The 17124-nt window shown below is 38.3% G+C and overlaps 2 protein-coding genes across 2 annotated transcripts; one reads left to right on the forward strand and one right to left on the reverse strand.

Moving 5' to 3' along the window:
- Positions 1–126: 126 nt before the first annotated feature.
- Positions 127–8374, forward strand: chordc1b (cysteine and histidine-rich domain (CHORD) containing 1b). Its single transcript, XM_044370114.1, has 11 exons — positions 127–304; positions 3673–3722; positions 3801–3857; positions 4019–4179; positions 4363–4463; positions 4774–4832; positions 5621–5691; positions 5933–6038; positions 6227–6346; positions 6431–6493; positions 7012–8374. The coding sequence occupies exons 1-11, from the start codon at positions 241–243 to the stop codon at positions 7183–7185; spliced, it is 1026 nt and encodes a 341-aa protein (XP_044226049.1). The 5' UTR covers positions 127–240; the 3' UTR covers positions 7186–8374.
- On the reverse strand, positions 7778–15957 carry LOC122995103 (tyrosinase-like). Its single transcript, XM_044370113.1, has 5 exons — positions 14371–15957; positions 13735–13951; positions 10671–10818; positions 9748–9929; positions 7778–9438 (listed from the first exon to the last, which is right to left on the reverse strand). The coding sequence occupies exons 1-5, from the start codon at positions 15190–15192 to the stop codon at positions 9173–9175; spliced, it is 1635 nt and encodes a 544-aa protein (XP_044226048.1). The 5' UTR covers positions 15193–15957; the 3' UTR covers positions 7778–9172.
- Positions 15958–17124: the final 1167 nt, after the last annotated feature.

A 17124-nucleotide genomic window follows, 5' to 3' on the forward strand; every position in this document is an offset into this window, starting at 1 on the left:
TTGAAAGCGGTCAGCATCAGTTGTCGCTTTTGTGGGACCACGGTGCGCTCGCAGGATGGAGCTGGCGGGCTGGGCGAGCGCCGATCTTTGCCGAGTGAAGCCGACAACATCCGGAAGTGACACTAGTGCAATGTGTGTATAGCAGTGTACGGCAGCGGCTCTGTAGCTCACGCACACACACTAGCTTTTAGCGGGTAGTAACAAACTGAGCCACAAACTAAACTTGTTTCACCCGCCGTCATGTCCGTTTTGTGTTACAATAAGGGATGTGGACAGCGATTTGATCCAGAAAATAACCCAGACGGTGAGTATGTCTTAGTTAGCTAACTCTGCTCTGCTCTGTGTCAGTCTGTTAGCAAGCTAACCTCTGATCATCTGGAAATTTCTACCGCGAGCAGGCCCAGTGGGCTCGTGTAATGTAGCTAACCTGGTGTTAGCTGACTGAACGCGACATAGTGGCAACTTCTTTCATGCTGTAGCCGATAACTCAGGTAGCTAAAAACTTGTGCGGTGACTTAATTAGCACGACATTGTTAGCATGTTGAGCTCCTGTGATTAGCAGGTTAAAGAGTAACGTTAGACTTTGCAGAGCAGCACAGAAAGCTGTTTTAAGTTTCAGAAACACATAATTCTACGTTTTTCTAACTAGTATACAATCTACAGCACGTTTCCAAATGTTATCCCGTAATTATAACTAACGTTAGGTTATGTTGTCACAAATGCTGTTGTTATAACAGCGATATAATATAAGGCAGAGAACATCGGTTTTCAGTCTGCAGTGCGTTTCAACTTTTAAGAGAAGTATGTCTGTTTTAATTCACTGAGTGAAGTTACAGACGTGTTCAAACTCCACTGAGATGGTTCAATATCTATTCAGATGTCTTTTTTTTTGTTATCAGAGGTCGCCACTTCCATATGAGTTGTCACGCTCAAGTTCAACATGAAATAACTTTAGATGCTTACAGAAAAAAAGTGATAGACGCTCCAAAACTATAACACTGATTTGATTAGAGCAGCGGAACCAGTAGGATAGATAGGCAGTTACACCGCAGCCTCCCATACAGAACAGTGTACACAAGAAGGTTCAGGAGCCTCATCTTTATGGTAGGTCTGCCCTTCAGAATACAAAGATGCTGCACTGGTGTGAGCACAAAATATGAGAAACACATAAGCAGCTAGATGTATTCATGAGGTAATCCTTTTACCTAAAACCAGAAGGGCTGACGCCTGAGGAAAGCCAAAGTGTATTTTGAACCTACTGCTGCCAGCATTCAAACATCAATCTGTGACAGTAAAAGCAGTCTCCCCAATAATAAGGTGGGTCTGTAGACTGTATAGATTGTATATGACTGTATATGTTTGCAGTCTCAAAAATAGTGGCCAAATTGGTGATTTAATGTAACAAGTAACATCTCTGGAGACAAAGTTAGACACTACTCCTCATCAAGAACAAAAAAAAAAGATGTTCATCTAATTGCTTTTTTCCCATGTTTGACACAACACGTCTTCCAGAATACAAAATTATTGGTTAAGTTGATGTCTGGCACACAGTTTATGGCATATGTCACTAAGAAACTCTCCTACATCCAGTCAACAGGCTGTGTAGGTATAAGGTCATTGTCATGATAATTCACTTCCTGATAGTGAGTTTCCTTATTTAAAGGACAAGTGTGTAGGATTTAGTGGCATCTAGTGGTGAGGTTGCAGATTTTAACCAACTGAATACCCCTTCTCCTCCAAGCGGGTAGGAGAACCTACAGTGTCAGCGAAATGCGTTAAAAATGCGAAAGGCCCTCCCTAGAGCCAGAGTTTGGTTTGTCTGTTCTGGGCTACCGTAGAAATATGGCGATGCAACATGGCGGTCGCTGTTTCCCACAAAAACACAACAATTCTTAGTTTCAGGTGATTATACACTAATGAAAACATATTTATGAATGTTTAATTGCATTTATGCCAATAGATCCCTTTAAGTCCTACACACTGGTCCTTTAAGATAAGTTTGTTCATGAGACCATTGTTTGTATGAAGTCCCTGATCTAAATATAACTGAACTTTCAAGGTGTTAACATCCTGGAGCTCAACACAAATCCTCAGTGAGTCTCTATTTCCTTTCATTCGACATGTCTGCCTCTGTCTTCAAATCATATAACATTGTGTATTATCAGATACTCAGTGCAGGAGTCAAGTCTAATTTCCATTTTAATAGGATACTTCTTTTCATAACAATAGGGCACATTGGGGTATCTAAGAGGTGCATCTAAGGCAATAGTATGGAGGGGGGATAGTTACAGCTGTGCTGTAAGGAAAATGATTGGATTTTTTATTCATTTTACAATGTTTTATCTTCTAGGGCAGTTTCCAAAAGATGGCAGTAAAAATTCTGCTGTATTTTTCATTTAAGGCAAATCTCCAATGAAGATTTCTGATGGTATCGCAAGTGAATCATAAAATTATAGTTTTATAACATTTTATTTCACTTTCAGATAGTCTTTTTGTTTGGCTTGTATGTTGCTCATGATTAAGTTTTGCCTCAGTTTGAAAATCTGTTCTTTGGATGAAGGGAGAGTTTAATAAATATTTCCAATTAATTTTCTAATCCCCAAATAAATAATAAAACCATGTATTTTTTGTGCTGCACTTCACAAGGACAAATGCAAATCATTTGCTAGATACATTTTATGTCGTAGTGACAATTATGTCTATTTTTTATCAAAATAAAAGTTAATTCTTTTTCATTGCAAAACATGAAACATAATTATTATGTACTGAAGCTTGAACTCTCTTTATCTTTGTTTGTTTGAGATTGGCGAATCTAAAGTCTAGTTGTTAGTTTTATACATGAATTATTCTGTTGGAATTGTGATCAGTTCTTGCTCAAGTGCTGCTCTGAACACCAAGGATGGTCGTACTCTATTACATAATTTAACATGTTCCCAATTAACTATTGAATTGCCTTCAGAGAGATGGAATATAGGCATTTTTCACTATCATTTTCCTACAATCTACACACAATTTACATTTATTCATGTAAGCATGTCAAGCTTTAATTCTAACTTGAAGTCTTTAAGTTCTCTGCACTTGCCTTAGTACATTATGAATAAATACATAATGTTTAACATAATGTTATTTTCAGTTTTTAAGGTAACATCCAACTACTGTGTAAGAGACCTTTCATTAGAGTTCTGAGTATAAGCAACTCATTCTGCAACAAGTCATTTTGACAGAGAACATGTGAGGGCAGCATCAGACACAGCTGACCCAAGTCCTTTGAGAGATGTACTACACATGAAAGGAAGAGCAAGTGCAGGCAAGACATCACTGATGTTGTAGTGCTTTATCAAGAAAGGGCTGGTGCCCTTCAAAGCAGTTGAAAGTCACTATAGATTTCTTAGTCTGTTGATTCTGCAGTCTGTTGAAGTGCCTTGCAGCAAAACATTCACCAACTACTCTGCAATTATACTCAGCATTCTGTAAAAGAAATGGCCTTTTTGTTACAGTAAGCCATTAAGGGTGTATTATTTCTCCTGAAAATTGAGTATTGTTTCTTTTATGAAACTATAATTCATTAAAAAATGTTTGAATGTTGTTGGATTCTGTTGAGGGACACACTGTTTCCCATAATACCACATATTTTTTCTCAAAGTTAATCAAAATTGCGTTTTGTCTCTATAGATGTCTGCACTTATCATCCAGGAGTCCCGGTATTCCACGATGCACTGAAGGTAAAATGCCTGAAAATGCACGGTTAGCTTGCATCATTTTATCTGGTCAAAGTTAATGTCTCTCTTAACTTTCTCCAGGGATGGTCCTGTTGCAAGAGAAGAACTACTGACTTCTCAGACTTCCTCAGCATTGCAGTAAGTTTTTGTTTCAGTTTGAATCCATGCTTTTAATGCCCTATGGTCAGGTCTCCATTGTCTATTGTTTTCATAGACACTGACTGCCACCTTTCCTGTAGCCATATTGGCCATACCACTTATTGTTTGTAAGTTCACTGCAGTGACTTTCTCCCCCGCAGGGCTGTACAAAAGGTCCCCACAACAAAGAGAAGCCCCCTGAGCCGGTGAAACCAGATGTGACATCGTCAGGAGAAAAGAAAGACACAAATGAACAAAAACCAAAGTTTAATGAGTACATCATCTCCGCACCAAAGCCTCAGGAGGCGATACACAGACCAAGGTTGTACAGTTGCCTCCAAACTTTACATTCAAATCAATACCCTAAGAATACCAAATGCTTTTATTATGCCCCCTTTTAAGTAAAGCAGAAATAATTTTGGAGATACAAAGATTCAGCATGTACTAAAAACATATAAAAATTTAAAAATAGCATTGTTTTCATAAATTTCGGTTGTTTTTACAGTCCTGATGAACCGATGGTGAGATTGCAGCATAAAGTCTCTGCTTCTCTGAAGCAGGCTCTGGAGAAACTGAAGCTGTCTGAAAATTCGGAAGAGAAAAAGGGTGAGAACAGAACTTTATCTCCTCTTCTTTCTCCTCTTTACTCTTCCATATTCCTGTTACGTTTGTCCTCTTTATCTTCAGCTATTTTGTCGCCATCCACTTCTTTTTATAGTTTGTGTGAAGGTCAGGTTGACAGTTGAAGTTAATGGATGGCCACTAGGGATTTGCCATCACCTGTGTCATTCACATCATGGCATTTGAGTAAAAGCTGACTGAGGCAGGTCGACAAATCATAACTGTCAATGCAATTCTTAAATGCTCTTCAAAGTTTGGGTGTCAATTCATTGTCATTCTCTTTCTGTCTCTCTAGAGGAAGATAGCGACGAGATCAAGATTGGAACATCCTGTAAAAATGGAGGATGCTCTAAAGTAGGTGAAAAAAATGTGTAAAAATGTCTCTTTATCCATACTTTCTACAGGGCTTTGACCTCAGCAGCTTAAATGTTTTAAGTGTTTAAATTCATGCTTAAATTGTGGAATTTGCCAAATAAGTTTCCACCTCCTGATTTCTAAGCCACATTTGATTCACGATCAATTTGATGTGAAAAATTCTTAAATATGCCCAGATGCCATTAAATGAACACAAAAACAAATCATAATGATTTAAGCTGATCCCCATAAATTGAGATGACATAGAAATTGTAACATCCCATCAGAGCTCACTGTTCTTGGTAAGGGGAAATGGATACAGCTCTTTACCACCTCCCTGCTTGTTCTTGAGACAAAACATTTTTTGCTCCAGCTAATCTGCTCTGTCAGAGCGGAAACCCCAAGTTTAGAGTATTAAATTGTGAAGAAAATGTGTACTGATGTGTCTTGTAGAAGCTTGGAGTCGGACTTTAATGATTTACATAATTGTTCTTTAACTGATTTGATTAAAAACCGTGAGATATTCTCTCAAGGGCTGCCTGCTTTTGGTTGATTAATCGGTTGGTGTCTTGACAGAGTCTAAATTTGTACTTTTTAATGTACTTTTAAATTTTGTCTGAAGGTCTTGATTAGGGAATGGGGTGCTATTGATTTTTCTACAGGCCTCCATTCATCCATGGAGAGATGACAAAACTCTTTCATTCAGTTCTCTCATTTGTTGTCATACATGTGCAATTTAGCCATGTCTGCTTCAGTCTTTTGAATCTCACATTGGTCATTGTCTTTAGAGTTTTAATGGACCTGCAAGCGATTCGGATGTGTGCTTATACCACTCTGGATTTCCTATCTTCCATGAAGGGTTAGTATTTGACCGATAAATCTATTTCTATATCATGAAGAATATTTTAAATTCAGCTCCATCTCTGTGTTTCACTGTAGTGACATGAAAAGTATATATTTTCTAGAAACTGTAAAAGAAGAGCAACAGCAGTATTTTACTGTTAGTCTTCCTGTTTGTCTTGTTTACTGGTTCTCTTTGAGTGACAAGTTATTGACTGCTAAAAATCCAGCGGGTGTATGTTTTTTTCCTACATCTCAAGGATGAAATACTGGAGCTGCTGTAAGAGGAAAACCTCAGACTTTAACACCTTCCTCTCTCAAGAGGGCTGTACCAAGGGAACACATCTATGGAGGAAAAAAGATGAGGTAAGTGTGCCTGTCTGACAAGTGATGATTTATGTGTGCAAGTCTTCGTGAAGGAGCCTCAACTGTGACTCCATCTAGTGGTGTCTGGTGAGCACTTGCGCCACAGTGGAGAAAACGCTTTGTGCTAGAGAATGAATGGCTGAATTTATGGATCAGGTGATCTAACAATGATTTTAATGTCCATGCAGGGTAAGAAAGTGGTTCCATGTCGATTTGACTGGCATCAGACTGGAACACAGGTCATCATCTCTATCTACGCTAAGAATGCTGTCCCGGAGCTGAGCTACGTGGATGCAAACAGCACTACAGTGAGTGATACTATAGTTGTAACTGTCAGATATTTGCTCAGTATTTCTTTTCAACCTAATGCTTATTTATTCTTTCTTCTTCAGCTCAACATCCATGTTATATTTGAGGGAGAGAAGGAATTTGAGCAGAAAATCAGCTTGTGGGGAGTAAGTGCAGCAACACTTTCTTTTCAATGTGATGTAAAATGTTGTGTCCTTTGCCAAATGATGGTTTTATATTATTTGTACAGCATTTATGATACCACAATATAATTTTACTTTTATGAAGGATATGTCATATTATACTAGAGACCTTTTCCATGGTGACTCCATGGCAGCAATTGTACCGAGAAATTCCCTGAATACACACCGCTAGTTACAACCACAGTAAAGTAGTAGTTGCTCATCACTGTTAAGGACAAATTTTTCTGCCCCCAAGTTTTCATTCATAATTTTCTTTTGATGAAAAAGTGAACATAAATGACACTACAATTTGATTTGAGTAAACTGAGGGTAATGCTTCTATCACAAGACAGATGTATTTTCACAAAATAATCCAAAACAGCTTTAATTGATGAATTTTGTTTTTAATGTTATGATTTAAAATAAGCTATTATGATAAGCTGTTTTTTTTTAACCATCTGTTTTTTAAGCCTTTCTTTTATCACACCCTTCTTTCTCCATAGGTGATAGATGTGAGTAAGAGTATAGTGAACATGATGGCAGCCAAGATCGAAGTAGCCATGAAGAAGTCTGAATCTATGTCGTGGGCTCGCTTGGACCTTCCTCCCCCCGTCATCCCGCCCAAGGAGAACGAGAAGAAAAAAGAGGAGGCTGAGAGCGAAGAGGAAGATGAATGATGAATGAATTAAAACTAAAACATAAAGTGTGTATTTTTAGATGAATCCAAGGCCATGCAGTCCATTCTTTACCTCTTTAAAGAGTCGCCTCTTTCGCTGTCATGGAACTTTGGCCTTTACTCCTCAACATTACAGTGTTTCCTTATTGTTCTTACTAGTCACAGTACTCGATTTTTGCCTGTCTTTTCCATTTTTGGTCCTTTATTGGTCAACTTGTAGGTTGGAATGCTTAAGAATCTCCAAGTATTTTTTACAACGGTTTTTCACTGAAGTACTCAACGATCATAGGAGCAACACTGACTTTTAGTAGACTTTGAGTGGAGGTCAGATGATGGCACATCTGTTCAATTGCACTGAAATCCTCTGGAAAATAACATCAGACACGATGTGAGTCCAGTGTGGCCCTGCTTAATTTCAGAACCTTAAAGCCTGTTATGTTTCTTTTCAAGTCATCATAATGGACCAGTTGTGACCATCTTCTATTGAACAATGTTTGGTAAAAGATGATTCCATCTGTACATTTCCATGTGTTTACTTCATATTTAGCACATTTGGATTTGCATACTTGTAATTGTTTCATTCCATCCTTTGGTTTCATAAATTGTGTAAATTATTACATTGTTCTGTCCACAAATATCACACCAGACTAAATGCTGTCTTTATAAATATACGTATGTGTTTGTGTGATGATGAAGCTGCTTCATGTAGTTTAAGTAGGAAATTTGGATCTCTAAAATGTCCACACTTGTATAACATGGATTTTATTCTGAATAAACGTCGTTCTAAGAAATAAAATAGTTCCTCGGGACTCTTAAACTTAGAAGTGCTCCAACCATCCCACGTTTTTTCACAAATTGTAGATTTGCTACAAATGTATGTTTTTTTTTTACATGATTATAACGTGTATTTTGTACAAGTTTTGCTTTCAAATGATCAATGCTGTATTTATCTCATTTATTGTCACAACAACAGTAATAATGAGAATGTACTGTAATATCTGAGAATGCCAACTGAATACAACGTATTTGAGCTAAGTACTGTATTATAAAAATGCTTTGCTAGACAGCATGTGTCAAGGCTGAGAATGTATGAATTAAATCTGGCTGAATGAGACCATGATGAAAGGGTAAAATTATTAGGGAACCAATTTATCTTACCAAAAATAAACTTTTGTGTTGAACTTTTAAAACTGGGGTGATGTGTGTGATTGTTTACATCTCATTATGAATATTTCTGATGCAGACATACAGAAAAATATCAGAGAATATAAGTTTTGTTAGGTTGGTATTAACACCAGAATCTTCCAACCGTTGGGACCTCATTTCTTATGAACTAAAGTAGGTGTGACTTTTAAAGTAAAGAGTGAACCACATGCAACTTTTGGGATTGCAGTGACTTTTACAAATGTCAAAAAGTTTTTAAACTATTACATAACTCTAAGGTTAGAATATTGAACTGTGCCCTTACGCTGTGGAGATGTCTCAGACCTTCGCATCTATGCAGACGTTATCATTATTTTCTTTTTCCAAAAGTACGTTTCACACCACAAACATAAATCAATTTAAATGTTAATCAAAATGTGCTTCAGTCAACTCCCACGTGAAGATAATAAAAGAAAGTCCCTCAAGGCTACCGTGAATGTATTTCAAAGGTTTGTTTTTCTCACTCTGAAAAGCAGTTATGCATGTAAGTTATCATTTCTTCATAATGAATGTCAGACTGATGCAACAACTGCAGGATGGTAGTGTGTAATCAGCCTCTTAAAACCATGTTAATCTTATAAAATGATTCATGTCTGAAATGAACTAATGTGTAGGATTTTACATGTTACAAGTTGTGGGTGAACAGTCTCTTTCAAAATGTCCTTCATTAATACCATTTAAATACATTGGTATTAAACAAAGATTATACAGACTGATTACAATAAGTCAATATAATGTAAAATTCACAGTGCTGTTTGTAGATACATATGAGATTTGCTGCACCATCACATAGTTGTTTGGTAGTTACGGTGCTTGGTTTCCCCTGTGTCACAGCTCAAGATAAGTGGCTGTCTTTCTGGGAGAGCAAACACATTTTTCCAACTCCCCACATGCAGCCAAGGTGACCCACGGTATCGCCGTTTTGCAGTTATGACCACAGCAGCTATGGCCATTGCTACAATTCCTCCGCAGAGCCCTGCAAGCAGCAGCCAGGGCCACACAATCTGCAGCTCCTCCAGGTAGGGACGCACGGATTCTGCTAGCCTCTGGTCTGGAAAGAAAATAAAAGTGACCACAGGAAAGTGGGCAGAGCGTTTGAGTTAAAAGTGAAACAAGGATAGAAAGTCATCTAAATCTGGGTTGACCTTTTATAGCCAGGATATCTTTTTGATATATGATTTATGAATGAACTCTGGCTTAAAATTAAATAGATTCAGTGATTGGCTAAATAGATTCAATTTCTTAAAAGGCATTGGAAGAATGGAAAAAGAGATTGGCAGAGATAATGGAAAACAGTAAGTGATTTAAAATTGGAAATGAATAATGAGAACAGAAAAACTCCACTCAGATGAAAACTTACTAGCATCTAGCAGATAGGAGTATTCATATCCCAGGTCTTTGCTGGATATGAAGTATTCTCTGTTTCTGTGGAGGGGCAGGAAGGGAACCATGTGGTATTCGCTGTTGTGCCCTATAGGAGCATTAGACTCTGGGTATTGGGATGGAGATGGTCTGTGTCTTCTGAGCCACTGCTCATAGATGCTTTCATGGAAAAAAGAAAATACAGCTGTTAAGTTCAATGTCAAATGTACACAAATTATTAAAGGATGGGTGCACAGTTGTTCAAGTCTATCTTGAAACAACAGTCAGGTACCCAAATGAACTATGAAATAGCTTTTTCATGCCATAATCATTCCTCCTGTTCATACGGGCCATTAGAAGATCCCTTCATAATGCACATACAATTTAAGTGACGGGGGCCAAAATCCACAAGCCTCCTTTTGTGAAAAATGTATTTAAAAGTTTATCTAAAGCTAATATGAAGCTTCAGCTGTCCAAATTAGTTAAATCAAATAGATATCTTTCAACGTTACAGTCTTTTTAGTGCCAAAGTCCTTCTTTTTGTAATTATACTTCCACTGCATCTCAACAAGGAAACACAAAGAGGGATTTTGATGCTAAAAAGACTGTAAATGTGGCAGATATCAACTTAATATGACTAACTCACACTGCTGAAGCCTCATATAAGCTTCAGATAAACTTTTAAATGCATTTTTGCACATAATAACTGTGTGGACACACTGTAGATTTTGGCCCCCATCACTTACATTGAAAGCACATTTGAATGGGGATCTTTAAATAGCCTGTAAGAACAGGAGGAATGATTACAGTGAAGAAAACCTCTTTCACTGTTCATATGGGCACCTGTTGTTTTAAGACAGATTTGAAAATGTATGATCCTATTCTTTAAGTGTGCGGGTGTCTCCATGTGCCATGTCTCACCTGTCAACAAAAGCATGATGGAGAAGGAATATGGGGTCATTTGCAGAACCCTGCACCGATGACATGGATCCATTCATGAACACATGGAGAGCAGCATGCATGCCCAAACGAGAACTGCTTCCTAACCCAGTCTGAGGATCCCCAAATCCTACAAGATGAGATGTATGTAATTAGTACTGACAGTGGCGCCAGCAACATAGTGGTTAGGGAAACAAAAGCTTTTTGTTTGCAAAATGAGACATTACTATCATTGAGACACAGAATCTAAACAAATTATGGCATTTTTAAAAGAGAAGTCTGGGTACAGTAAGTGTTTGATTGGATATATGAAAAAATAAGATAATTAACGCTTCAGAAACACTGAATATTCAGTAATTTTTTCACCCAAAAGGGATACAATACATAGAGCATTTTGGAATATAACCTCTCAAACAGATAAGCATGGTATCTTTACACAAGATGTGTATGGTAATGGCAATCTCTCTAAAGCTCTCCTACAGTGGATTATCTTCCTTTTTTATGAAATGTCAGATATGTGAATATGTTCAGATCTGATATATGTATCCTAGCAAACCATCACAACCCTCTCAAGCTGGAGATGACACTTTGGATAGTCCTGTGTTGATACAACCTGCTATCAATAGCAAATACATGCTCAGCAATGCGTTATTTAGCTTTCCTCTAGCTGGATTTGTGCAGAATGTGTGATCCTTGAACCATCCCAAGACTGAGATGAATGCATAACTAGTGGTGGAAAAAGTACTCAGATCCTTTAATAGTACAAGTATCAATACCACAATGTAATAAATATTCCAATACATGTAGCCCAAAAGTCCTGCATTTAAAATCCTTAAAGTACAGAGGTATTATCAGCAAAATGTATTTTCAATACCTATTAAAAGTAAAATTACTTGTTGTGTTTGGCCCCTATGACTAATATATCAAATACATGTAATGCATAATTAATACTCATGAATCAATATGTAAGCAGCATTTTACTGTTGTAGCTGTGGACGTATATACTACTTTATATACAGTGAAGTTGTTTAGTCCAGTGGTTTCCAGTCTGGGGCCAGATGCATAAACGATACATATGGACAAAAGCCATGCATACAATGCAACTATTTCCCGCACATAAACTGGTATTTATAAACACAAAATGTGCGCACCTCACATGTTCTTTAGACCAGGCGTACACATGTTTTTCCTAAGCGATCTGAAGGTGATGATGAGGTGGAGATGAAATATAAGGTGAGAGACGGAATCTTTTAGTAAAACATTGTTTGTTTAGGTTGATAACCAGCTGCACTGATTGTGTGATTTTATTTTTTTTTATTTGTAAAATGCCAAGAAAAGGTGCATTTTAAGATAATTAATTACTTTTGTGTTTTATTTTATCATTCTTTTAATTTACATAGGAGTCAACATTTTATTTTGCTCTTAACATTCTTTTTATTTCATCCTTAGTTGTGTCACACCTTGTAAAGTCGGTTTAGATATGAGCGCTACAAACTAATCATTGATGGTTTACAGGTCCTTATGATAAATGAATTATATGGACGCTATAAAGAGGCGCATAGTCGCGCGTAATGGTCGCGCGTAATGACAGCTCTTCTGGCTGTTGGAGAACCTCGCCGATGCAACACAATCTGTGAAACTGCACTTCTTCTTTCCCGTCTGTTTCATTGACAGCCGTACAGACTGGTGGGCAGGTGGCGAATTGAATTCGGCTGGTTCAGGGTGTGTCTTCATCCATGTATGGTTAATTGTGGGAGTGGAAATGAATGAAAAGAATCCGTATGCATATTTCTGGCTTTGTGCGTACACACAGTTTTAGTCATGAATCTACACAGAGTTTTATGCATCTGGCCCCTCCAAAGAGTTGTAAAATAAATCTGAAAGGTTGTGAGATTATTAATGTGAGAGAAAAGAGGAAAAAACAAAGTACTTCTATATTAATTTGGATTCATTTTCAGACTTTCCTATCATTTTTGCTGTTTTTTTCACGGAAATACTGGATTTACCTCTTTGGGCCTCATACTGTCACTTAATCGAAACCATGTGAGAAGTTTAGAGGGGAAATCTGTCTCCGGTGGAACTGCTGACTCATAGACCTTTGAAACATGACAAGAAGCCACAACGAGACATCGCTGTTTTGTAAGGGGTCAGAAGCCAAAAAGTTTGGGAACTATGTTATTTTATGATATAGCTAATCTAAAATGTAAGAACAGCTCTCAGATAAATGCAGTAGAGTAAAAAATACTATATTTTGCCCTGAATTGTAGTGGAGTAGAAGTGTAAAGAAGCATTAAATGTGAATACGTGAGTAAAGTACCCTAAAATTGCATTTAAGTAGGCCTACAGTTCTTGAGTGAATGTACTTAATTCCACCATTATATTTAACAAGATATCAACCCCATACAGCATTTGCAAGAGTCACCTGAGACTCAGCAGACACTAGTGACCCACAGTGGACTACTGAATTGCAAGATAGTTCTTTTGATTATATTTAACCCTTGATTTTGCTTAATTTCACTTTCTCTGCATGGCTTTCAGTGTAAATTGTTATTTATGATGTTAATCATTTGCAAATGATTGATAAATGCCTCAGAAATTAGTAATAATCCACATATTATGCTGACAAAGGACATAACAATATACCAAACATCCTTTACTTAAATATGGGCTCATAACCTAGACATGTTGTTGTTATTAATGCATTATAACAACTTCTGATGTTATGATTAATTATTAAATCCAACTGTCAGATTATGAGCCAATATAAATTCCCAGTGTAAATCAACCACATGTATGTCATGATGTGAGGCAATTTGAAAGCCACAAATTAAAGAGCAAATCATTAAAAACAAATACAGTTTACACATGCACATTCCAGGGACAAGACAGATTACCAGAGTTCCATATTTACACAGTGAGAGGGAAGAGTAGCAGTGCAGAGCTGTATATAATTTAATATGGAGCAGCCCAGAGAGTGATATCACTTGTTGAGCTGGACAGTCAGTGTGTGTCCGTGTGTGTGCATATGAGGACCAGCTTATCTGACCTTCCAGAGTGTTCCTGAAGCTCATGTTGGCACTTCGGTCCATGGCTCCGGTGTCATAGTTGGTCAGACTGAGAGTGAACTCCACCTCTGCAGAAGTTGGTATTCGTTCAACCAAGTTGCGATTGTGGTTTCCAGGGTTACGTCGGAGCGGGCCTTCTCCCCTGGCATCGCATAGGACACCTCTGTTATTATAGGCCTCTGCTTGGGAGCACAGAACCTGTTGATGCAGAAACATATGCAGTACAGTGCAAGCTGCTATAGGGTTTCAGGACAATTATTGCCAAGGTAAGTCTCACTTTTTTGGCATCAAAGCGGTCTCAAACTACATGTAAAAGCTTTTTTTTTTTTTCAAATCCTCTTGATCAACAGAAATAAAGGTGCACAAGTTCTTGTCATTTTTATTCATAAATTCATTTTAAGTTAGGTTATATGGTATAGGAGTGAGCATTGGTATGAATGTGTCTTATATTAAATGCTCTACATTTTTAAGATCTTTTAAGTAAAATGTGTAAAGGTCATAGGTCACTCCTCACAACTGTGAACTTTATGTTCATAACAATTCAAATACTCATAAATATTATAGGTGATGAGAATAGTAAAACAAAACAAAAGGATGAGTGACTTAAGTGTATTTACCCTCCAAGAAGAGAAGACCGAGCCTGGACTGAGAAGACTGGGGTCTTGTGGGCTCCGGGCCCCCATCAGTTCGTCTGTGCACACGTCACAGCCCTGGGCATCCCTCCAGTCCCAGTACGGGATGGTGAAACTCATATCTCTGGTCAGCTTCCTAATCTCGTGCTCCCAGTGCAGCAGGTATAGGCGGTGCCACGGGAGAAACGCAGGGGCCCAGTGGGCAAAATCTACATCGGTCCACACATTCCCCGGCCCGCCTAACAGCGCGTTCCGGGACACATAATAATGTATCCACACAAACACATCATACACAGACACGTCTGCGAACATCGGGTTGGAGCCGTTCTCCATCTCCTGGTAAGTCCCCGTAGCCACAACATAGTCCGGGCTGACTGTCTGCTTGGCCAAGTTCAGGTAAGACACAAGTCTGATCCTCTCGGACCTTGACAGGTGAAATATGTTTCTCCTGAGAGACTCTCTTCTCTCATTGCAGTTCACCCCAAAGTAGCCAAACTTACAGTCCGCACAGTTAAAACCCATGAAGTTCCCTACGCACTGGCACGTCCGGTTGTAAAAAACCATGGGCCACTTCTCCCTGTCGTCCAACCCAGAGAAGGGGTACTGCGGCCCGTCAGGAAGGTCCGGCACCTCCACATCCTGGCAGAAGCCCCGGCCGGAGCTGGCTCCGCAGGGCGAGCCATCCCCTTCCCAAGTCGGGCAGCACTCTTTGGTGAGCAAGGCTTCCCGGGTGGCACACAGACGAGGGAATTGCTGATAGCAGGGTACGAAACGCAGCATGAAACTGACGATTACCAATGTCCACATTGCAGTAAGTTTTTACCTTAAATACGGAAAAGAAGCAAGAAATTAAAGAAATACACAAGGAAAGATGCTGTCTCAGGCTCAAATTCTTCAAGGTTTTCTACAGGGCCCCCCTCCTCTTTGTCGAGCCAGTCACATGCCGCTTAACCTCAGGGTGAAGCTTACTCTACAAGGGGGGCAATTAGCCCAACAGTACACATCCCAAGATTGCAGCCAAGCTGCTTCCAGAAAGAAAGTATTACTCTGACGAAAATTCATCAAAACATTTCTATAGGCCTAATGGGATTTGCAATAGGCCTATTTGTGGTGTTCAATGGTGGCCTAATAAAAAGTGTAATATCACATAGTAAAACTTATAAATATATAAAAAGCCTTAAGAGTATACTACACCTATTAAGGACCACATTGAAAGCCCATATTTTGTTGTTTCAGTGATTTTACAGTGCTGGGAATGCTGTCTGTCCGAGTCAGATGAGCATAAAACAGGCGCATAACTCATGATTCCCCCTCCCCACATGCACAACAATGCGTTAAATAAAGTAAACTGTTATTCCTGGAATTATGGGATGATAATTACCATGACAGAGAGGATAAGGAGAGAAATCTAATACCCATATTTGGCTAGGTTCAAATGTGTATGAACAGGTTAAACTTTCATTTGTTTATTTTATTTTTATCTTATCTTGTAGATATCTTTTATTCAAATGCCAAAATGTGAAAGAGAAATCACCAGTGGCCATTCACAAATTAACTCCATAACCAAACATACTGCAGTCATTTATAAACTAATGAAAAATAAGCCCGTGTTACCATTCAAATAACTTTTAGTTGATTTAATTGAAATATATATTAATATATATTGGTTTTTATTATATATTTTTTATTATATTGGTTTATTACACGTTCCTTTGCTCATGTCTCATTTCTGTAATTTGTCATATGACCCTACAGGATATTGCATGTCATCTCCCACGGTGTTAAATAACTTGAAACAAAGGATTTACTGAGGAGAAGCTGATGAACAAAGCACATAAGCAAGCTACTGCCTGAGGCAAGAGTTTGTGGTACAGTGCTTTCTTTTGAGCTTTCTCAGTACTGCTATCTCACATGGCTCTTTATATCTGAAACATATACCCTGACCTTTAACCTTTAGTCTAATGATCATGGAAGTATATTTGCATGTGGTATGTATGAGGCGATAACGTTCATTTCATGAAAGTAAATACATTCCCACCAGAGGGCGCCATGCAACTATTTCAAATAGCATTCTGTCTACGAGAGTTCATCAAGACTGTCTTTTCTTTCTCTGTGTCCTCAGGCATCTAAGAAACCATGAAATGTTCCATTTCATTCACTTGGCTGATAGTAATGAATCCCCATGTAGAAACATCCTCAATCACACATTTGACCTCCATTTCATTAGACTTTCCAAAAAATCCTCTGAAAAGATTTTGTAATTGCCATTGCACATCTTAATCTACAATCACTCACATTATGCAGGGCTATAACTGTGTAACTGCACATTTGGAATGAAATTATATTGTTTGGAGCCTGCAGAAAGCCCTGGTGATCCCTGCATCTTACACTGGAAACCACAGTGTTCACCCACAAATTGTGGATGTGTTCACACCTCTGATGAAACTAAAATGTGAATGAATCATAGTGACTTCCAAGTCACTTATTGCCTCCTCTGTCATAGATGGATTAATTGAATAATGTGTTTGCTCTTGTTCCTTTAGGGGTTAGTTATGATCTAGCCTCGAAGTTAAAACAGGATGATATTTCTTTCCACAAGAAATGGTGACTGCATTTTATATAGCGCCTTTCTAGTCTTATCAGCCACTCAAAGCGCTTTACAATACATGAAAACATTCAGCCATTCACACATTCACACACACATCCATACACTGATGGCAGAGGCTGTCATGCAAGGTG

This window comes from Thunnus albacares, chromosome 13 (genome assembly GCF_914725855.1).
Source record: "Thunnus albacares chromosome 13, fThuAlb1.1, whole genome shotgun sequence".
Taxonomy (NCBI): Eukaryota; Metazoa; Chordata; class Actinopteri; order Scombriformes; family Scombridae; genus Thunnus; species Thunnus albacares.

What these genes read in the sequence shown, in the direction of transcription:
- chordc1b (XM_044370114.1), top strand. Translation starts at nt 241, where the DNA reads ATGTCCGTTTTGTGTTACAATAAGGGATGTGGACAGCGATTTGATCCA. An exon ending in TCCAGAAAATAACCCAGACG is followed by an intron (nt 305 to 3,672) that starts GTGAGTATGTCT and finishes TTGTCTCTATAG; the next exon opens with ATGTCTGCACTTATCATCCA. An exon ending in TGGATGCAAACAGCACTACA is followed by an intron (nt 6,347 to 6,430) that starts GTGAGTGATACT and finishes TTTCTTCTTCAG; the next exon opens with CTCAACATCCATGTTATATT.
- LOC122995103 (XM_044370113.1), bottom strand. Translation starts at nt 15,192, where the DNA reads ATGTGGACATTGGTAATCGTCAGTTTCATGCTGCGTTTCGTACCCTGC. An exon ending in CTTCAGGAACACTCTGGAAG is followed by an intron (nt 10,819 to 13,734) that starts GTCAGATAAGCT and finishes CTCATCTTGTAG; the next exon opens with GATTTGGGGATCCTCAGACT. An exon ending in CATCATGCTTTTGTTGACAG is followed by an intron (nt 9,930 to 10,670) that starts GTGAGACATGGC and finishes TTTCCATGAAAG; the next exon opens with CATCTATGAGCAGTGGCTCA.